Genomic DNA, 22,160 nt, shown 5'->3' on the forward strand with positions numbered 1-22,160 from the left:
CTTTTCTTTAGATAAAAAATTAAGCGCCTAAAAGCTATCCACTTTGAAGAAAAAAATGGATTTTACGTTCGCCCTGCGTAAGTAAATATGTGCCGCGTTGTTTTTGTCCGATTCAAAAACCCGTACAAATGTGATGCGGCACATATTTACTCTCTTATTAAGCGACAAACAACGTTTTTATCGTGTAATAACGGGAGCAATTGGCCGAGGTCGACATGCATGACGTCATAATAGTTATTAAGTTTCACACTTTAAAAGTACATACTTATAATAACATTCAGAACGTTTTCAATTATTCATGAACATAGAGTGACATAATTTACGCTATCCCCAAGACTTTTTGCACGTAAAACCTCATTTGGGCCGGAAGGAGAATTCTAGACAAATAGCATTAGCATGTAGCACGCGAGCAATGCCAATTAACTTCGTCAACTGTGTTTACACAAACCTCTAAACATATAAAAAGGGAAGACGATCACATTGCAAATATAACTACAAGAACCCAATATTTAAATGAACTTTTTTCTCATAAAAATTGAAATTTTAATATCTACGACATGTTACCTGCGTCATGAATCAACGCCGAAAGGGCGAGGCCTCGTTCCCACAATGCCTTGCTGCAATTGCGCCCACATTCACGAAAATGTTACATATTTTACTTGATTGAACAGGATGTTAAAATCCTATTTTATCTATGTTAGATATGAATAACGATGTGGCTGGTGTTGTGTTTATCAATATGAACACCGTTCGTAACTTTGAATTTTATATTTGAAATAGGTATCGGCTATATTTTCTTACTTTGAAAGTTATTTACATCGAGGCGGGACTATAATTTTGAAAAATGGAAGGAAACGGAAGTTGAACCAAACCACCAATCCCCATTTTGCTCCATAATGCAAAAGGCGGAAACCGAAATTCCAACCCGGAGAAGCGCGGCAGGTTTCATAGTGGAGACTTTAAACCAAGGTAAAAACTCATAATTTTCAAGTCATTATATACATATAAGCTAATACCGACTAATAAGACTATACAAAAGTTATTTCTGCTTTATACTGTCATACGTCTTTATGTTTCGGCTAGCACTTGTTAAGGCGAGTACTTTTTTCGGCACTTGAAAGAGGTTGTGTCGGCACTTGAAAGAGCTTGTGTCGGCACTTAAAAGAGTCCGTACTTTTCAACGCTGTCGCTGAAACACGTCACCAAAATGCAACTTTTTAGAGTTAAAAATGTAACGCAAAACAATTTGGGGCCAAGTAGCCTAAAAATAATCTAAAGTATCACTTAAACAAGTAGTAATTCTACCCCAAATTCTGTAAAATGACATGTCGAATGCGCATGCGCGTGACGGACGGGTTTATAACATTCATATTATTGTTATAATTAGAAATGCTGTTTACATGACTGAGATTGACAAATATTGGTCACCTGTCAGTCGTAACCAGGAAGAAGAGATAAGATTTGTATTGATTTCCCTTCAATATGCACGATAGATGATTTTAAGAAAAGAAAATTGAGATGTTGTGATTGTATATAGCATTCTATCCATGTCACCCATGCAAGAATCTGTCGTTCATAAAACCAACACTTAGTGTTGCCATCTATCACTGGCTCCTGTTGACGTCTATGAGTGACAGTGAAATATTTCTTCTGGTTCTTCTGCAGGGTCATCCAGAAGGTGGTAACCATGAGTTTCTCCCCATGCCCACCCGATGCCTTCGCCGGCAAGGTCATCCAAGAGCAGAGGGACCGCTGGGAGAGGAAACGCAGCCAAGCGGGCCGGGAGCTGGTGCTGTCGGAGCAACGTTATTGCCAACAACTAGACTTGGTCATCACTGTACGTTGACAACGTGACTCCTCATTTTATATTCAATTGTGTGGAAAAAAATATAGGTTCCGCGTGCTATATAGTGGACAGCCAAAGGTGTCCCTAAGCATCAAAGCAAAGCCTCCAAATTCTTCAGAAATATACTTGTAGTTTTATCTTTTCATTCATTTCTTGCTTTCGTGTTGATGTATAGCATCCTTGTTTTTTTTTTTTCTCTCCCTCAAAATGGAGTCTAAAACAGGACATGCGGTAAAGATTACTGCAAAGTGAATAGCAAGCCACCGAAGGTGGTATTGTTGTATCCTTTGATTTCCTGCCGGGGCAACAGGCTTTTACCACCCGCTAGTGTTGCCTAATTCCTACTCAGTGACTCCCCCCTTCCGTACCCTCCAATTAGGAGTCATTTTAAGCTTTGTGCTCGTTCAATTTGCTAATCCCATTTCCAGTGCAAATGACTTGAGACCAACACAGCTGTCACATTTTTTTTCTCAACTTGATTCTTGTGTTCGAAGCTGAGTTTGTAGTGCCAGGTAAAATTGTCTTCTTGTGTTTTGTTGTTGTTTTTCCTCCTCAGTACTTTGTGGAGATTCTGGAGGCCAAAGGAACCCTCAAGCAGGACATCAGGGAAAGAATCTTCAGTTCAATTAAAGCCATTCACTCAGTAAACCAGTAAGTATCCCCTTGAATAATTGAAGAATGAATATCCGTGCTTTAAGGGCAGCCAGAGAGCGTGTAAAACGATGGGGGAAAGCAGTCAGTCGCTCCCCTGTGTGGGGATGCACTCCTGATCAACTCTACCTTTATTGAAGCGTGGTGCTTATCTCGGAGCCCGTCAATGATTTACTCCTCCAGGGTAGGGAGGTTCTTCTGTTGGCCCTCCCTCGGCTACATCGGCGCCCGTGTTAAAATTTGCCCGGATAAATGATCGTTACAATCGTGGAAAAGCGTTAAATTCCTCTTTAGACTGGAAAAACAGCGCCCCTGCTGGCCACAATTGCGTAACGCAGGCCACTGCCTGAATTCCTTGACAATGCCATTGTTCGCCGATCAATCCGGCAGATTTTCTACGAACGACTTGTACCGTTGATCTATTTTGTCCGCCGTCTCCCAGGCCGAAGCGCCGGCTAGCCGCAATGAAGACTGAAGTATGAATTACACGCGGCGACGTATTGGATAAATGGTTCCGCGCTTCCCATACATCTTCATTACGGAGCCCCTTATCGAATTAGTGCTTTTAAAGCTACGGCCAAGTAGTAAGTACTCCATTTAAAAACATTCCGTTGAGAGACGGTGCGTCAGACCGCTAAGTGATCGATTAGATTTGGCCACGTTTTCTTCTCCCGCCCCAACTTTTAGCCGTTTCAATTCACATGCGACAATTTGCGTATTTTTCTCAGCGTAAAGTGATGACTCCAACCCAAGTCCAAATCCCTTACGAGTGAGTACGCCCAAAAACATGATTTTCATCTCCCCTCCCCAGCCCCGCCACCTCACTACGAAGTCTAAGCGCGGTTAAATCGGAATGCGGGCCGAGTGCCGAGGGTATGTATATTCATCTGATGTCCCTGTGTTTGTTTACTTGCCTGCAGAGTTCAATGCGTAAAGTTAATAAATTCCCCCACTTTTTTAAAAGCTACATTAGAAAAGGAGACATGCGACTATATTGATATGCGGCGGCGGCGTTGATTCCGCCGCCGTCGACTGTTTATGGAGAAGAGGCGGCGAAGGCAGCCATCCAATTATCCCTGACTTGGAACACGCCAAAACAGGAATAAGACTTGAAAGGGCTGTCAGCGAATCAGGTATGAAGAATAGCCACGGTGGATTTCAAGACGTGGGGAGGAGAGGGGGGTCATGATGACAATAATAGGAGACCTTCTCTGTGATCAACACGCTTTTGCTTCTCTCACCGCGAATTAGCTGCATGTTTATTTATTCGTCACGTCGTGACACCCCAACCATTGATGCGCTTTTTTTAAATATTTTTCTCCCTAATGAAGGCGGCGACTCTGTTGAGGTCGTAGCGGCGGCCCAGACACGGCCGGCGCTCGCAGATTACCACCGGAATGCTAATCTCGGCTGGCTGCTAATTACTGTAAAAAAAATTAATTTTCTTATTTATCTTAATAGCCCGTGGCAGTAAGAGGGACGTCGAGAGAGAGAGTGAAAAAGGAAACGCTATATTTCCCGCCCTTTGCCCTCGTTAGAGCTCTCCGGGCCGCTCCGGCGTCTCCTGATTATGAACAGAGGCTACCTTGGCGTGCAACTTCATTAAAATCTATTTAAATCAACTTCAAGTGAAATGTGCTCCTACCAGCGAGCGCCAACACAAGTCTCTGGGAAGATCATTAGAGAGTGGGAATGCGCTCCTTCCTCTAAGTTTGGATAACAAGCTCCTTCAGCAGTGTCAACACCCCCCGCCCCGACCCGTTGGGTCCGCCTTGCTATAATGTGCCTGACAGGCTGACGACTGTTTTGCCTTTGCCTTGATTTACTTGTTTTGCTCCCCAGCGCAAGCCGCCGCCGCCATCGCCGCATTGCTCTTGCTACAAAGTGGCCCTGAAGGGAGACCTTACCGTCGGAGTCCCGCTAAATACGTGGAGGCCTACAAACGCCGCCACCGTTAGTGGCGGGGGGGGCGGGGGGACTCCATTCGCCTTGTAAACTTTGCTCAACCTCCCCGCTTTCCTCTAAACGCGTGTACCTTTTGCCACTTCAGACACGGCGGTTTCTCGTTTGAGATGACGGCGACGTGCGACGTCTCGTTTGAGATGACGCCGACGCGCCACGACGGTGTTTTCTCGAGCGCTAACTCAAAGTCCAACGCGCTTTGACTGGAGGCTAAATGCGCACCGGAGTAAGCGCTAGCAAATGCACACGTTAGGGGTCTTTGATGCCGTGTATTTTGGGTGGCGACGCATTAACGGGACTTGTCCTATAGTGGTATTTGATGACTAACTAGGGGGAATGCAGTCCTTGCGTCGGGAAAAGCAAAGACGAAATTGATGTCCACTTTTGTCTTTTGCAGGTCTCTGCTGGTTCACCTGGAAAGCGGCCACTTTGGAAGAGGCTTTGAGCAGTTTTTCCCTCAACTGCACCACTACAGCGTCTACGTGGACAACATTCACGACGCTCTAAAATTACTCTGGGTAATCTTCCTTTGAAACGTTTTCTGAATATCCTCACACAAGATGCCGAGGTCCATGGCGTCAAAGGGCTTTTTGAGTGGCGTGAAGGCCAAAAGCAGATGTCGGTCCGGTTCCATCCACGCCAAACCGACGGCTCGCCGTGGCAGGTTTAGTTTTTTCACCAGCGGTCTGAATGACGGCTTCTGGGCTTCCCGTCACCCAAACGTTGAGCCGACGTGGCGTGCGGATGCATTTTTAATGACACGGGCAGCCCGGGCGTAATGAAGAACAAGAGGGGGATGCCGTCATGTCCATCATTGCTTGTACAGGTTGAATGTTCCGAAGTTTGGATGCTGAATGTTCCGCCTTTTGTCCATCCAGGTCCAGCGTAAGAGAAGCAAGGCCTTCAGGCGCTTCAAGGAGCTTCAGGAAGCTCGACCCGAGTTCCGCGATCACAAGCTGGAGGACTTGCTTCAACTGCCAATCGAGCGGATCCACCGGTGAGTCCAAGTGCCCCCGACGGGCTCCTATTTTTTTTTAAGTGCAAACTTCTTGGTTATCGTAGTCTCTAGTTTAAAAAATGGTGCTCTACTAACCCCCAACAATATGCAAAATGGGCTCACATCAATCGAAAGCATACTTGCACGCTAAGCATTAACTGTAACTATTATAAATGTAAGCGATAGGCCCCGCCTCTCCGTATTCCCCGTGCACTTGAACGTGCTTACACTGGCGATAAGCGTATTATTTTTACATCTTTAAGCACATCAGAGCCTTCTCAAAGGTATTCTTTTCCCAACGCACTGGAAATAAACACTAGATTATTTTTACAGCAAACAATGCTCTTACTTTTCTTCTGTTTCTAACAAACTGTTTTGTTTTAAAAGAAAAAAAAGTATGATTACGTTTTCCTTCCGCCACTTTTTTTTCGGCGCAATCTATCGTCTGGTTGACAGATAGGTTGTAATTATTCTGATTTGATGTAGCGCCCACGTAAGTAGTCCGTCTGTCCGCAAACTGTCAAGATCTCGTTTGGTAAGCGCCGATTTGAGTTGGCTGTAATTTCACGCGGTCCTGATCTGCCTTGATAATTAGTGGAACCGGAAAAAAAGAAATCGGGTGAAATGCGCTTTCAAGCACGCCGCCCGCGTTGGGTGACACTGCTTTATCAAGCTGCTTGTTTGCATCTTAATTAGCTATTGTCGTCGTATTCGTCATTACTGATGTACGTATTATTAAGCCCTTGACAGGTTGCGTCCATCCAAATTGCCGCTGTAAACTTTTTGTTTGTTTTTGAAACTCGTCGCCTCGTTCGACGTCCAGTCCGTTTGAACTTGGAAAGCCGTAGAATTCATTCCGTCCTAAAATAAAAATGTTAAAATGTCTACACAACCCGTTTAAAGACTTTTTGTGAAAAATTTCCATTCAAGAGTTCATAACATTAATATTGATGACAAAATGATTGGATTTTATTATTATACATAATGTACAGCACGCGTATACTTTTATCCCTGCTGCTAAAGTGACTTCATTAAAAAAATGGCGGCCTGGCCATGTTTTCAGTTTAATAAAATGCGTCGTCGGGCAATCGTTTACAGTCACTTTTTTTAGAGGAATGAGCTGGGGCTAATGAGCCAGAAGCTTTTTTTCCGCATGACTTATGGCGGCGTGTTTTGTGAAATATTCAGCAGTCGGAGACGGACAATTGGGCAAACACGTCATTATGTCCCGGCCATTTACAATTAGCGCTGACACGGAATCAGTCTGAATCGCAACCTGCTGTCGCTCAGGGTTTCTTCGTCCACCCGCCGTCCTCGCCATCGATCCGTCTGTCGTCTTCGGGCGAGCTCTGGGGACGCGTCCAATTCTGCGCGGAAATCATCGTCCCCGTTTAAGAGTGACGGAGCGATACTTACGCCGCCGCACAAATGATTGCCTTTGACGAGCCGCCGTCTGTCGAGTCGGGCGACGGGGTCCAGGGTCGATGGCGGCGCCGAATAACAACGTCCCCCTTTATGTCCAGAGCGCAGTTTGAGCCGGGAGAGAAACGGCGGCGGGCCTTGGGATGGCCGCGTTCCCCAACCGGCGCAATTTATCCCGACAAAGCGTCGACCCGGTGCGAGGCTGGCTTCAGACGAGGAGTCCCTTGTAGGTAAAAGGCTTTGAATGGCCAAGGTCTCTGGGTCATTGTCACCCTCGCCGTTCATTGTGAGCCGTCTCGTCGGGCTGCGCCGCTGCCGCCGCCGCGCTCCCATTCCACGAGGCGGCCTTTCAAATGAGGCGCTTTTGTGAGCGCGGTCACTTATTCCGTCATCTCCTAACGGCCCGCCGCGTCTCGGGAAGGCTCTTGTGCGCAAGGACAAACTTTTGATTTCTTTCTTTTCAGGCGTTTTCTAAAAGATGTGCTCTGCGGGTACCGCGCCGTTATTTTCCACGCCATTGTTTGCCGTAAATGAAAGGCCTCCACCGCTTTCGGCGTTTAGGCGACTCCATTTTCGGGAAGACGTCGTTGTTCTGTAGCAATTAAGTGTTTTTTCCATGCAAATATCCAATTTTGGGTGGAAATTTCGAACTGCACTTCCAGTCCCGACCACTAGTTTTCAGCACGGCAAAGCCGAGTATTACAAAAGTGATTACTGGGCTATTTATGTTACGACGTGGACGGCCGGTGTTGTTGCCGCGTGCAACCACCGTCTCGCCGCTTTGTGTATAAAAATATGTGAGCTGTTGGGAATATGTTATTGTCTCATTATCTTTCTTTGCTGTGGCGCTAATGAGTGGGACAGGGCAGCTTAACAAGTGAGTGTCATTTACATGATTAGAAATCGGCTGTAATAATGCTCATTACGGGCTTTCCTTTGTTACGCCGCCGCCGTAATTAGAATTTCGTCTCAACTTCTTCGGGGGTTGCGAGGAGAGAGAAAAAAGAAAAAAGGGGAAAAAAACAAGGGCGCTCATTGCTAATAATGTCTGCAATGCATTTGTTTCTACAAGACGGAACAAGGAAAGAAGGAAGTGGAATTATTTCTTCTTTTTAAGTGTGCCTTAATTGATGTAGGCTTAATTGCAGCTTGTTAGACATTCATTTCATTTCTAATCAGTAATTGAGTACATGCCCTCCTTTTGCTTCTTACAGCTCTTCCCCCCGCTGCACCAGCACCCCCACAAAATGAATGTGTGTTTCCATCCCCATGCAGATGCCCCACTCGTAGACGTCCAATCCGTTTTTTGACCTTTAGGCAGCCATCTTTGGTCTCCCAGTTCCAAGGGATTGGGCAGCCTGTCCGTTGAGTACAACGGCGCTCTTTGAATATTCCAAAAAAGGAGTCTTTATGGCTTGATTTTGGTCAAAGAGAAGGAAAGAAATGCTGAAGCATGGCCACTCCATCAGCGTCCTTTCCACAAGGCCGTGCCACTTTTGTGTGCATAATGAAAGAGTGAATTGACTACAGGAGAAAATCTATTTAAACCATCATCACGTCTCATTATTTCAAAAGAGAGAAAAAGAAGCAAAAGTAGGGCATTCATTTCAAAAAAAGACAAATTATTGGATTTAGAAGAGACACCATTTGTACTGTACAATATGGGAATGAAGCATTTGAGATGGCTTATAAGGAATAGTTTTCACTTGAAATACAAGTAGAAAGAGCTTTATCTTTGATTTATTAGCGTCAAATTGTGTTTTAAGCACTTGCCGCTCTTCTTACCAGCTGAATGACCTCACTCAATGGCCTCGCCATGTCCCTGAAAGTCGCTGGGATGGCGCAAAGAAAAGCCGAAAGAAGCGGGCGATGTAAAAAAGAAATAAATAAATCAGTACTTTTCAAGGCTTAATCGTTGCAGGGGAAAAAAAGGTCGACGTTATGTTTCTTAACAAGTCTGATGAGGACTTTTTTGTCTATTTTTTTTTTGTGTCAGTCATTGATATTTACGACATCAGTGCATTTTGTAAAATCACATTGATTTCAATTTTCTAATGACAGCCTAAGAAAAAGGCATGACAACATACCTCTTTATTCTTAAAGAGCATTTGTTGCTACGCTAACTGAGACAGATGGGAGAGATCAATGGTGAAGCAGATTTGGATGGATTTGATCAATACATGTCGCCATTGTGTTTTTTTTTCTTTTCAGGTATAAAGTTTTGCTGCAGGAGATGACTGCCAACACCAGTCCCGATAACCCGGAGTTCCAACAGCTTTCACGTGAGTGCTCCTCGCCATTGTGCTCTTGTTATCCTCCTTTTTTTGTCAAGTGATAAATACTACATCCCTTTTAGAAAGCTCCACGGCAACGCCGGCCGGCCGGCTGCGTTTTGATGTGGATTTTGACCTAATTATTGGGGAGTGGATCAGAGGCTAGCTATTAAGCAGACGGCGTATTAATAAATCAAGTCCTCCGACATCAACGGGAATCCCGATAACGACTCATTTGGCTGGTCAAATAAACAGCCGAGTCGACTGAAGTGCGGATGTACACAAGGAATTATTTATGTGTATCAATTAAAATCTCATTGCCGATGTGCTGCCTTTGCTTACAAGTTAAAACGGGCCCCGATTCTAAGATGAAGCTACGTCTCCGAGAGGTCCACGCCGTCGACTTTTCTCATTAGCCACGGCTTTTTAAAGCCCGACGGGGTCGGCCGTGTTTGCGTCATTGTATTGCAAAGGGAACTGTTTCTAAAAGGCACAAAATGGCCTCCCATTTATTGTTCTAATTCCAGCTCCTCAGGACTTTGTCTCTGCGACCAAACGCCGCCCAGATTTTGCCGTAAAAGTCCACCCCGAAAAGATAGCTTGTTGAGAAGCGCAGAGATTTCTTTGGCGTGTTTAATGGTCCGAATGTATTATTAATGCCCGGGTCAGATTTGGTGTCAAGAATACGGTAATTAGAATTGCTTGTTTTTTTTTCCCAGGCAAGTCCACCAATGAAATATTCCGAGCGCCGCGCGTAACAAAGGGGAAATGTCTACACGGAGGCCTTGTTTGCTTTACATCCTAATTGTTGTGAAGTTAAGCGAGCCAATTAGGCGCTGATTATTTTGCTAAGGCACGTCGCCGGAGGCCCACATTTGTATTCCTCGGAACCGGAATCCAAATGTCCAGCTCCCGCTTCCCATTCGGATTTTCTGTTTGTGGGAAAGCGCTCAATTTTAGCCATTTTGGTCATCTATGCTGTCTTTTGTAATGTACCCGTCCTTTGGTCCAGGGATGGTGGCGGCATTGGACGACATGCAGCAACGGATCTGGAGCAACAGTCGGCGCCACCAGAACCACCTGCAGCTGCGGCGAGTACAGAAACTGCTGAAGGGCTCCCAGAGCCAGGTGTTGGCCGTTACCGGTCAGTGAGACGGACTGTCATCCCGTATTCTTTTTCATCTCTTTGAAACGCCGCCCATGCATTTATGGAGTAGCTTTTGCGAGCGCGTGCTTAACTGCCCCCTCGGCTTAATGATTTCCCCCTCTTCCCCACTTGTGGCCCTTTTCTTGCCGCCTGGCGTGGTGAATCCCCGGGGACGCCGGTCCTCTTTGTCGCTCCCTGCCGCCCCCCGGGACCAATTAGAGGGCGCTCTCATCTCGCCGACTCTGATAAAAAAGGCAGCCAAAGTGTGGGTGTGTTTCCCAGATACGGTTAAGGCTCGATTTGTTTGTTTTCACGGATATGGCGAGCGGCGGAAAAGCCCCCTTCGTCCAAGTTCCCGTCATTCTGAAAGAATATGCCATCCCGGTACCCCCAAAAAACAAGTTAGTCCCAAGTGGCGCAAGCTAGTAGTTAAGTGGTAAAACCCCGTTAAGGCCAGGTCTGACCTGTCCTCATTCTGTCACATCTTTTCAGTCCAGAAGAGCAGGACCCTTTGTAGCTGAAGCTTTCATTTCCCGGCCCACCTTTTCTCCGCCGCCCCCCCACCGCGGCCTCGCCCAAAAGACTTTGTAGTGCAGCCGAGGTGCTCTTTGACGAGGGAGGCCGAAAAGCGGCTGAAGAAGAAGAGCGCTTGACACCGAGTCGGCAGAAGTACCCGGTCCGTAAAAAGACTTTTGGTCGTGGACATTTTCTGTACAGATAAAGTTGGAAGAAAAAAAGTGGGAGTTAGTAGCGGCGTTCATTAGAATTCTCCCAATCGAAGTTGACGTCTCCGAAGCGCATCCGTTTGAGTACGGCGGCAGCTTTCCGACGCTTGAGCAAACGCGCAACACGTTAGCGCCGGAGCGTGAATACTAAGCGGCGGCGGCGGCGTCATGGTGACGCCTTCGCTTGATTGATTACAAAAGGCGGAATGAATTAACTGTAAGTACGGCCGGCCTAATTGCAGCTCCTCTCCAAAGTTTTCTAGAAGGGTAAGCGCTAATTAAAGGAGCCAGCTTGTACGTGGGCGAGCCACGGGCAAACACTCCTATCTCTCCCCGCGCTGTTTTTCCTTGCGACACCCGTGGCATTTTAAAAGCAATTTGACCCTTGCACTTCATCTCAACAGGTAGCGGAGAAAATGTCCTGGCCGGGCCCCAAAGGCAGAGCCGGGGCCGCCTGGGCTAACTGGGGTAATTACAAAAAAAATACCCCGGACCCACGTCGCCGCGTCGCTCTTTATCTAGCCAAATGTCAAGGCGTTGCCGCGGTGATGGCGTTGGCAATCAAAGAGACGAGCGGCGGCTACATGTCTCTAGTGTAACTGGCACGCTTTTGCCCCCACGGGTCCTGTACGTATGTAAAACTGAACGATGTCTCTCTCTCTCTCTGGTGCAGGGAGGTGGTACATCCGCGAGGGCTGGCTGAATGTGGTGCCGGCCAAAGGATCAAACGCCAAAGCCAGGATGTTTTTCTTGTTCTCGGACATGCTGCTGCAGGCCAAGCCGCGCGCCACCAACGGGCAAAAGTTTGCCGGGGAGCACGCCTACCCGCTACGAGAGTGTACCGTGGAGAGGGTCTTTGGCAACACCCAGGGCAAAGGCGGCCTGCTCAGCGTGAGTCCTTTTTCCATGTCCTAACAATTCATTCATAGCATCATTTAGATCCAAAGGAAGTGCAGCCATGTATTGATTATTTCCACCAAAAGCAAGAATTTCAATTCAGGGAATCGCGCCATTTAATGTTTTGATAGATCGCCGTTATCGTTTTTTAATACATAATTTTTAAAACCTTTCGCAATTCAGCATTAGCAAACAAAGCTAAACTGCATCAACTCAGCAGGTGTAGAGACATCTGGTTAGCGAATCGAGTAACAAATTCATGCTTTTGAAGCGTCAGATTGTCGGTGCGTGACAGTCGCGGGAGCTTGACGATAAAACGTGAAGTTTGTCAGATTTTTTGGGGAGTCTTGCTTACTTGCTCCTTCAAAGCAACTTAGAAGAAAAAGAAAAGTTCCCCGTTCATCTCCCTTCGGAACGGGGGTCTCTGCGCGCAGCTGCCGGCTGACAAACGGCGCCTAAATGATGTAGTCGCTGTCATGAAACATTCATCGCAAGCAGTCGCGCGTCATTGAGCCGGTAACCAAAGCGTTTATGCGCCAAGTGTTTACTGCCAATGCGGCGCCGTATCAATATTCATTTGAGCTGGCTCCGACACTGCGGCGCTGCTAACGGGAGCCGCTAGCTTAGGCGACTATTCGACGGCTTCTCCCGTGAGCTTATAATCGGGTCAACAAACCGTCAAAAACAAAAGCACAGCAGTTCACGAGTTCACCAACGTGTTTATCGTTAGCGCGCTAGCAAAATTACTCGACAATGTCGGCTCCTATATTGAATTCAAAGCTGTATTATCATTGTAAACACGCTGTGTATTAAACTAGACCGAATGTTATATTATCCTGAGCTTAATACAAACAAATTAACCTAAAAAAGAATGTTCACATTCCAAAATAAATGTACGGCTGAGAAGCAACCCTGGTTAGCACGCTAGCAAAGTGAGCTAAATCGTTGTGAGAAATCCAATTTTTGCAGGAGAAGAAAAAAGCTCATTTAAAATTAGCGCACGCATTATTTGGAGCAACGCGGCCAAGGCTGGCCAGATAACGGCTGCCTTGTTGGATCAGATTAGGCGGCAGATCCATCTCTTCCGGCCCTCCAGTAAATACATCTTCCTCAAACCCCGTCGCCGCGTTTGGCCAGTCGACCGACCGGCGCGTTATCTAATGGCATTTCATTAGCCTCTTATCCGGCCCAATGCAAACTGGGGATAGCATTAGCCCTAATTTCTCATAAGGACACATTATTGATCCCGGGCCACACTACCTGAGGGGAAAAAAAAAATAAGAAAAAAAAATGTCTGTCAGCACCCCGAGGCTGTCCTCATCCGCTGCCATGAAGAATTAAAGCTAAATTAAATTTGACAGCTATAAATGCCATGGCAATCTATATGCAAAGTTTGTGAAAGCATACAAAAAAATCACTTTTATTAAAATTTATTGTATTTCTCCCCCCGCCCCTTCTCTCCATCAGGGTTGTTTGTTTTGTGACTCACCCTCCATTTTTTAATTTTTTTTTCTTTCTCCCCCCTTCAACTTTCTTTTTCTCCCTTCACTGCTGGAATATTTTTTTCCCACATGCCCGACAGAATTCCTTTGATGTATAAATAATGGAGGCAAAGGATGTGCGGCGGCGCGGCGTGCTGGCTGCGTACTCGGTCCTTATTATACAAAGTCATTTCTACCTAAGAGGGTCAGATTTCCTAACAAATCTCTAATTGCCGCACACAAGGAGAATCTAGTCAAGCGTGAGTGTCGACTCCTTTCATACCGTAATGCGTTGGAGAAAGGCACCTTTTGGAAATCTTTTTCATCTTTAATAACAGACTACTGCTCTATTTAAGAGAAGAAAAATATATATCATCAGATAATGTAAGTTAAGCTTGTAAATTCCTTGCAAATAGTCTTGAAACGGATCAATATCTCATCACCAAACAAACCTGTACTTTCCTTGGTCTCAAGTCTGCAGCTTCAGCTTTGGGTAAATGTAAAAGGTCATTTCATTTTGGAAAAACTTGATTTGCTCTTTAAAAAAAAAGTCTTTGATAGCTCCCTATTTTACCAATGTGTGCGTACTAGGAAATGTCTTGCGGCTGCCTAATGGGGGGGTGGGCTATTATGACTCTAATGATAGCCCCTTCCATGTATTTACTGTGATGGCCTGCCTCCTGCTGTTTTTATGACGATATTGCAATTCTATGTGGACTTACAGTGGAGTTACCCAAGCTATAAAAAAAAACAAATTGGCGTGACATTAACGGCGACCTGGTCCAGTGGCACCAATATTTACTGTGTTGCACTGTATATCTTTCAAAATAATAGTCATTTGGAAAGCATTCTATGTTCATAGAGGTAAACAATGATATTGAATTGAATGTTTTTATTGTCATTACACAGTTTTGGGAGTGTCACGGTGTTGTTTCATTCTGCGATCCCTTCTTTTAACACTAGGGGGATCCTTCTAACTTGAACTTCCATGCTTTCTGTTGCAGCTGACTTTTGCCAAAGCCAAACTCCTGCTCATGTCAAGCGACCCGGGGGATTTTAGCGACTGGTACACCAGCCTGTCCTCGGCAGTCAGGTACGTACAGGGTGACCGCTCCCAAAAATGCCACTCTGCAGTAGTCCCGTCTGCTTTGAGATGCTAGCGTTGATCAACAGGTAGTCTAGCCAGAGGCCCGAGGCAGCCCAAAAGCTATATTAGACCCTGCTGCCATGCTATCTAGACACCCCAGACACACCTCTACCTCGACCTTGCCACGCTAATGACTTGATCCCGTTGCACAGGAGGGGGCGTGAAAATCCCAAGACCGCCACGCAACTCGGGGGAGCGTAATTAACGGTGGAGCGCCCCCGTCGGGTGGCCGCCTCCTCTTCCGACCATTGATTTCCGCAACGCTTGACTGACACGCCTGAACGGCCTCTATTATTTTTAACGAGAAAATTATCCGGCAAAGTAACGCGCTCTTCTTTTCCGGGGCCGCCGACGGGTACGTGGTCTTGGACTGGTCCACGGGGGACTTCATTAGCCACCGAATCAATGCTGGCTGGCACTAAATGAACGATGAGCACCAAGGCCGGCCGCCGTGTGGCGCTGGCTGGGGATGCGCCGGATGCTAAACGCCCTTACTTAGCTTTTGATTGGCCGTCTTGTCTGGCATGTTTTTGCAGGAAGCTGCGGCCCGAGTCGACGCTCGTCTTGGGGCGAGAAAATCGGGACCCGGGACCTCTGGGCTCGGCCCCCGGCGGATCGGGCGACGACGCCAATCGGAAGAGGAACATGGTTGGTTATTCCTTCAAATGATGATCTTACAATTTATTGAGGATTTATTTTTCTCCATCCCTGACGTTTTCTCTCAGGTGCAGGTGAACAATGACCCCGGCGAGGCGACTCATGGGGCAACTAGCCAGTGGGAAAGCAGCGCCCCCAAAAGGATAAAAGAGGATGCTTGGGATGACAGGTGCGCCATTGCCTTCTTTTCACCCGAGGTATCAAAGTATTCCGATGGAGCCTTTTGACTTTGATTTGTTTTCGATCCCACAGTTCGGATGCATCCACGTCGACCTGTGTTCTCCTCTGAAGGACGTCTTTTCCGTCCTCTCGGAAAAGAATTCCACGTAGGAGACGCTCGGAGAGTTTGTATTCTTTCACACTTTTTCGTGATTTGATTTTTTTAGGACCAAATTCAACTCCTGTGCAATATAAGCCGCCTTTATAAATATATCAGATGTGCCTTTTTAATGTTCCTTACTTAAATCTTAATTTGGCCTTCAACAGTTGAAAGCCAGCTCACTCAATGCGCATGTTTCATATTTTCCAAATCATTTCTATCCATGTGTGATCCTTTTGTTTTTATATATCGATATATATCCGTGTATCCATTTATATTTTAACCGTACATACACAAGTAAACACTTGTCTAATGAAAAAAATAAAAAGACATCCTATATTGACTGCCATGAGATGCTTGGATTGATTTGATCGTCACTTTAATTCAACACAGTTGTTGAAGCCAGTCAGGATGTCACTCATTTCACAATAAAATGGAGGTTGTAGTCTTTAGTAGTTTCCATTTTTTAATCATTGTTCAGCATGGCAGTGGTGCTTAATTTAAAACATTTGGTCTTTAGGAATCATATTTGTCAAAACTGAACTATACCGCCCTCTGCGGGACATTAGAATGCGATGCACCCAATGCTCCGTGTTAACCTGTTTTGACAAAAAAGAAACTTAATCTCATTCATCGTCCATGGTTCTTATCGGGGTCCGAAGATATAAATATCGTCCTTTTTTCAAGTTTATCTTATTTCAAAGCTCAATTATACAGGTAAGTTTTTATTCCGTGTGTTGTTTGTTATGTTTCCTCAGGTGAGTGACGACGTCGAAGCACAGGCGGAAGTTTTCTCCGAAATTGACGTTTCCTTTTGTTGTGTACATGTACACACATTCGACTGGGCAGCCTGCGATGAACTTCGACGTCAAGCATTAAATCGACCTTTCAGTAGCTGGATTTGGGAGCAAAAGGTGAAAATATGAAACTGGCCGAGGGCTTTTGGGTGCCGCTTCTGTGTGTGTTGTGGTCGTCGGTGTCGGCGTTGCGACCCTTCACGTCGGCTCCCTACAACTGCTCACAGCAGGTCAGTTCAAATTGAAAGTATTTTAAAAAGTCAAGTTGAAATTATTGAAATGCAGCCGCTGTTGAATGAATAGTTATCCACATAATGCCAAATTTAATATCAGCCTGTTTCCTGTGTTTGTTTTCAGGGCCTGAGATGTGATGTCAGTCTAAGTGAGTCTCTTCAGTATTCTTAAGTGTAGACGTAGGGGAACCTATGGCCCGAGAGCCACCTATGGCTCTTTTAATGGGAGCTTTGGGCTCTCCTCTTTGTAAAAAAATGACAATGTTTTTTCATTAATCATCTATAAGGCACTAGCAATTGTTTCTAACTCTCTGTCCAAAAAGTTCCCTTTTTGCACCCCATAATGACACTAGAAACCATCTTTTTTGTTTGTACAGATAACTGCCTGCTGGACAAGAGCTGGCTGAAAGTCCGGAATTACACCCCGAGCGGCCCGCGGGATCTGGCGCTGTCCGTGAGCGCCGTCCCGGACCCAGCGGGACGTCTCCATCCACTGCTGTTTGCCAATTGGACGTTGAGGGACGACGGTGAGTGGAGGACAAACGTTTGGAAAAGGGGGAGCGCTCTAAAAGCACGCCGTCCGCAGGCAGCATCCGTTACCTGAAAGCCACGGAACTTCACGTGATGGTGGAGGCGACCAATCAGCACCTGTGTGTCCGATATTCTTTTAAAGACAAGCTGCGGATGAGGAATCCCCATGATGAGAAGGTCATTTGTGGTTTTAAAGTTTTTAAAACTACGTGTTTTGAGACTCCCGTTTTTTAGGTGTGGTTTTTCGCCCTGTTTTTCAGTGGTCCTTCTCCGCAAATATGCTGGCGTTGGAGCCCGGCCACACGTACTGGGTTTCGGTCTTCAACATCCCCAAACCGGAAATGGGCCACAGCGACTATGACGTCCGCAAAAAACTCGCCGTCCCGGGTAAGTGTCCGACGCCGCCGCCGCGGCTAAAACCGCCAGCGTTTCATCTCCCGTTCTCTTTTGAAATAAGGATGTCAAGATCCGGCCATGCGCGCCACCCACTTTTGCGTAGAGCGAGGTAAGTCGCCCGCCATTTGTGGCGGCCCCACGCCCGGCTGATTTGTTTTCATAGGAAGCCTATGGGAGTCCGACGTGGGCCTGCTTGGGGAAGACAAAGACGGTCTGACTGTCAGCTTCAGTCCCGACCCTCGCTGCCAAGAATACCTGATCATCGTAAACTGCGCCTCCGTCCAACACACGGCGAGCGCGTTCAAGGTCAGTGGCGGCAAGTCAAATGTCCTATTTCTACGGCAAAGACACATTTTCTGACTCTCGGACAGGTCAACCAGAGCCGTGTGAGTGTGTGGTTCGGCCTGGAGAAATGGCCCAGATCCTGCTGCCAATTTGACGTTTGGGTAAGGAACACGTGACCGTCGGTCGTCCTTTGCCGCGTCGGTAAATAGCCATTTTGTTTTTGTCCAGATAAAGCCGCTGTTTCCCAAATGTGGCCAAGACTGCACCCGTCACAGCAAAACGCTGCACCTTTGTTCGGCATTGGCAGGTAAGTGACCCAATGTTGACAAAAAATGCGCAATTCCGTGGCCGAAATGGCGGATGGCGCTCCGCCCATTTCCGTCCACAGCCAATTCCGCCGCCGCCCCGAAGCCTCCTCGATACCGGGCCGCGGTGGCGTACGCGGCGCTCCCGTGCCTGGCGGGCCTGGCCCTTTTTCTCTACGTCCGGCGCCGGAAGCCAGGTTAGTCCCGCAAACGGCAGCTGGCGCGTCCCACCCATATTCCCTCGTGTTTTTGCGACCCACAGGCAAGGCGGGCGCCGGGCCGGTCCTCCGCGATGACCGGCGAGAGGCCATTCCCCAGAGCCCCAAGGTGCTGGTGATCTACTCGCAGGACCACCCGCTCTACCGGGACATCGTGCTGAAGCTCTGCGCCTTCCTCCGGGCCCAGTGCGGCGCCGAGGTGCTGCTGGACCTGCTGGACGGCGCCGGGCTGGGGGCGCTGGGACGCCTCCCCTGGCTGGAGCGCCAGCGGCGGCGGCTGAACCGGCCCGGCGACAAGGTCCTGGTGCTGTGCTCCCGCGGCGTCCAGGCCAAGTGGCGCGCCATGTGCGGCCAGCGGCGCGTGCGGCTGAGGGAGGACCTCCTGTCGCCCAGCGACGACATGCTGACGCCCTTCCTCAACCTCTTCCTGCCCGACATGCAGCGGGCGCGCCAGCGCGGCAAGTACGCCGTGGCCTACTTCAGCGAGGTCAGCGGCGAGCGGGACGTGCCCTCCGTCCTGGACGCCGCCGTCAAGTACGCGCTGATGAAGCACTTTGAGGAGCTCTACTTTGGCCTGTTGGACGTGGAGAAGTACCCGCCGGGTGGTGTCCGCCGCATCCCGGGTCTGGCAGAAGACGAGTACTTCAAGTGTCCCTCCGGCCTGGCCCTGAAGAAGGCCATCCAGACCTTCGCCGCCTACCAGAAGGCCAACCCGGACTGGTTCGAGAAGGAGTGCGTGGAGCGCGAAGAGGACCTCCTGCCGTCCGGCGCCGAGCCGGGCGCTCTCCGGGGGCCGCCCCTTCTGCGGTGCGCCCCTCTCCTCAGAGACGGCCTTCCCCTCTACCAATGCCGAGCGCGGATGGAGGCCAAGGGGGACCCCGTTCGAGTCTTCACGCCCGAACTGAACGCAGAAAGCAGCGGGCCCTCGGTGGTGGAGCCGCTCCGGCGATCCCGTGACGACCCCCCTGGGGAAGAAGGCCATCATGTTCCCCCCGTCGAGGAGTCCTCGCCCCTCGGCTCCGGTCCCTCCCCGGAGCCGAGGGTCCAACCCGAGAGGAAACCCGGCACCAACGGCGGTTCGGATCAAGGCTACATCTCGAAAATGCCTTCCCCGCTGGGAACCGGCCAGGAGGAGGATCCGCTGTTGGCTCTGGCTAGGCTGCAGGAGGAACTTTTTCTGCAAACTCTGGATAGCTCCCACTCGAACTTTAATACAGAATCTGTGCTGTGAAAGCCCAACGTTTGAAATAAAAAGCACTTTTCCAGCCAAATATTTATTGGAGCTCCATGGCACAATATCATCTACGGCACGCTACAGATTTACGGCACACGAGTGTAGGTAGTATCAAGTGTGGGACAGTATTAAAACATTAATGTTGTCGATTTTGAATGTCTTTTGGTAGTTTGAAGAAAACTTGTGTGCTTTACGTGGACGCTTTTCGGCATGAACAAATGGTACCAAGCATTCCGGAAGAAAGAAAGAAAGCTACGGGAAGCCGTCAAAGTGAAGTGAAGAAAAGCACCGGAAGTGGCAAATTTCATCGACCCATCGCGTGACCTACTTAAGCGGTCATCGACAGGAAGTCTGCGCTTGGCGCCATTGCGAATATGCCGGCGAATGGTTCAGAGAGTTCGTCTGTGTTGCCATGGCAACTGCCTGGAAACGTTGCTGGAGGAGAAAATCAATTGGACACGATAATAGCAGACTCAACTATGCGTGCACAGGCCTAAAATGCCACCTTGACCACTTTTTTTATACACATTCTGTGATGTCTGTTAGCATTTGATTCTCCTTATTAAAAAAGATTTCATTTAAAAAAAAGTGACTTGATGAATCTGATTTGAGTGATCACAGGTGCTGGAAAAAGAAGCAGCTGACAGCAATCCACTGATTGCACCAACAATACTAACACAATCTCAGCCTTTCTAGCATTAGGTAGGTATCAAAGAAAATGGAGCACTTTTAGGACCAATTTTCAAATTAGGCAAAGTCCATCAAGGCATTTTCTGGCCATAGAACCCTTTTTTTATAAATTAAAACTATTGACCCTGGCAGTACCATGTAAAACCACTAATTGTCCAGTACTCACATTTTGTTCATAAGTGAAGGCTAACCATGGACACTGGACACATTTCACGTCGGTATGGAGGCGAGTGGACGTACTACGGGAAGACTACGGCGTCTACGCTAAGTCAGGACGAGCACGAACTTGCAGACCACGCCGTCATCCATATTAAATAGCAAACGATGAATAGCGCGTTAGCTTTAAGAGCACCACGAAGACATTGGAGTGCAGGCACAAAAACATACTTGCAAAGTAGCACCACCGTCCCATCGTCCCCATTGGCCGGCGGCGGCGGCCAAGAAGACACAAAGGCCGTTCGGGCGGAGATAAAGTCCACGGAGAGATCCAATGTCTCTCAACTGGAACGACACCAGGACCATATACTACCAGGTAACTTCTGGGACAAGTTGGTGAGGAATTAGCGGCCAATTTTGGGTCTAGGATTGGGCCACCGCCAGGGTGTTGACGTAGCCGTGCGGGCACATGTCGTTCTCGGAGACGCCGCGCGAGAAGCGGGCCCGGCGGCGAGCGCGGGCGGCCACGCACTGCTCGCTCAGCTCCAGCGCGCCGCACGCCAGGAAGAAGACGTTCTTGAACATGAAGACGGAGACGGGGCCACGCTGCGCGTACACCTGGAAGCAACGCACGGCCAGCAGGGGCGCGTTGACCAGCAGGCCCGTCGAGACCAATCGGGCCCAGAGCCAACGCCGCCGCGGCGCCGAGGCGGCCAACTCGTACAGCCAGACCACCGGGGCGGCCAGGGCCGTCAAGTAGACGGCGGTGGCGGCGTGTTTGAGGTAGGGCGCCGGGACGGGGCCGTCGTCCACGCCGCCGTCACCGTTCCGCAGCAGCGCCTCCACCAGGGAGAAGCTGTCCAACAGATCCAGGCAGGTGGCGGTGAAGCAGCTCTGCGAGCGGTGGCGGATCGCCCCGTTCAGGTCCTCGGCCACGGCGTTGAGGAGGCAGAAGAGCAGGGGCGCCGACAGCAGGATGACCGCCTTGAATCCCGTCAGCCCCAGCGGCACCTGGAGCGCCACCAGGTCCAGGATGGAGGTCTCCAGGACCAGCGCCGCCTTGGGAGTGAAGGCCATGACGTGGACCAGCCAAGCCAGGTAAGCGTAGGTGAACTCGCCCAGGTGAGCGCCCGCCCCGCCGTGGGGCGAGCCCTTCTGCCGGAAGCCGCAGGCCCGCTCCCGCTTGCCCCGCGCGTTCTTCACGAAGAAGAGCGCCCAGCCCGAGACCACCACCAGGTCCGTGGCGATCCACGAGCACCAGTAGAGGTCGGTGAAGGCGATCAGGTAAAAGTCCAGGAGGCCACCCTGCGACACCAGCAGCAGGAAGCACAGGACCTTGTAGAGGAGGCTACGCGCCCAGCTGGCGGCCACCAAGGGGGCGTCCGCCGCGGATCCCGCCTGGCCCGAGTCCGCCGATGCCATGGTGCGGGTGGTGGGGGGCCGGACGCCGTCCTCCCAGCTAGCGCGCGTCTCCCGCCTGCCGCTGGGCGGCCCGGCGGCCCCCGGGGAGGGCGATGGCAAGTCGGAGCTCGGGTTGCCCGCCAATCGCGACGCCTTACGGTTGTCCTTGGCGAAGTCCGCGATCATCGTAGGACGGAGGAGGCGGCAGCGGCATATCGGGAGGGGCTGCCTTTCTCTCTGCTCCTCCTCCTCCTCCTCCTCCTTCTTCATCCTCCTGTTCCAAGAGTGCCATAGAAACCAAGGTATGGAGTCTACACCACGGATTGGACTGCTATTAGAGTATTAAAAGCTTTACTCTGCACCAGGGGTGGGCAAACTACTGGTCCAGGG

At 49.0% G+C, this 22,160-nt stretch overlaps 4 protein-coding genes across 7 annotated transcripts in view; 2 read left to right on the plus strand and 2 right to left on the minus strand.

Moving 5' to 3' along the window:
• lmo3 (LIM domain only 3) overlaps positions 1-643 on the minus strand; it is a 53,832-nt gene extending 53,189 nt beyond the window's left edge. For both annotated transcript variants that reach the window (XM_077709307.1, XM_077709306.1), the window contains exon 1: positions 565-643. The gene's annotated coding sequence lies outside the window, so the exon portion shown is untranslated. The remainder of the gene's footprint in view (positions 1-564) is intronic.
• arhgef39 (Rho guanine nucleotide exchange factor (GEF) 39) lies at positions 639-15,873 on the plus strand. 2 transcript variants are annotated; one of them, XM_077709304.1, is made up of 12 exons: positions 639-969; positions 1,666-1,837; positions 2,403-2,497; positions 4,857-4,977; positions 5,338-5,456; positions 9,090-9,160; positions 10,164-10,295; positions 11,697-11,914; positions 14,406-14,494; positions 15,085-15,196; positions 15,280-15,374; positions 15,458-15,873. In XM_077709304.1, exons 2-12 carry the CDS (start codon positions 1,688-1,690, stop codon positions 15,492-15,494), a joined length of 1,239 nt encoding a protein of 412 aa, XP_077565430.1. In that variant the 5' UTR covers positions 639-969; positions 1,666-1,687; the 3' UTR covers positions 15,495-15,873. The 2 variants fall into 2 exon arrangements, with proteins under 2 accessions (XP_077565430.1, XP_077565429.1); XM_077709303.1 differs by having other exon boundaries at positions 643-969; positions 15,274-15,374.
• A 159-nt stretch (positions 15,874-16,032) lies between these two features.
• il17ra1a (interleukin 17 receptor A1a) lies at positions 16,033-20,090 on the plus strand. 2 transcript variants are annotated; one of them, XM_077709302.1, is made up of 12 exons: positions 16,033-16,241; positions 16,374-16,551; positions 16,679-16,703; positions 16,932-17,081; positions 17,141-17,262; positions 17,346-17,472; positions 17,543-17,590; positions 17,645-17,787; positions 17,853-17,927; positions 17,995-18,073; positions 18,155-18,268; positions 18,334-20,090. In XM_077709302.1, exons 2-12 carry the CDS (start codon positions 16,447-16,449, stop codon positions 19,518-19,520), a joined length of 2,175 nt encoding a protein of 724 aa, XP_077565428.1. In that variant the 5' UTR covers positions 16,033-16,241; positions 16,374-16,446; the 3' UTR covers positions 19,521-20,090. The 2 variants fall into 2 exon arrangements, with proteins under 2 accessions (XP_077565428.1, XP_077565426.1); XM_077709300.1 differs by having other exon boundaries at positions 16,033-16,551.
• A 510-nt stretch (positions 20,091-20,600) lies between these two features.
• On the minus strand, positions 20,601-22,000 carry tmem121b (transmembrane protein 121B). Its single transcript, XM_077709305.1, has one exon. The coding sequence runs from the start codon at positions 21,954-21,956 to the stop codon at positions 20,793-20,795; it is 1,164 nt and encodes a 387-aa protein (XP_077565431.1). The 5' UTR covers positions 21,957-22,000; the 3' UTR covers positions 20,601-20,792.
• Between the last annotated feature and the right edge of the window lie 160 nt (positions 22,001-22,160).

The sequence above is a fragment of the Stigmatopora nigra genome, chromosome 23, assembly GCF_051989575.1.
Source record: "Stigmatopora nigra isolate UIUO_SnigA chromosome 23, RoL_Snig_1.1, whole genome shotgun sequence".
Lineage (NCBI taxonomy): Eukaryota > Metazoa > Chordata > Actinopteri > Syngnathiformes > Syngnathidae > Stigmatopora > Stigmatopora nigra.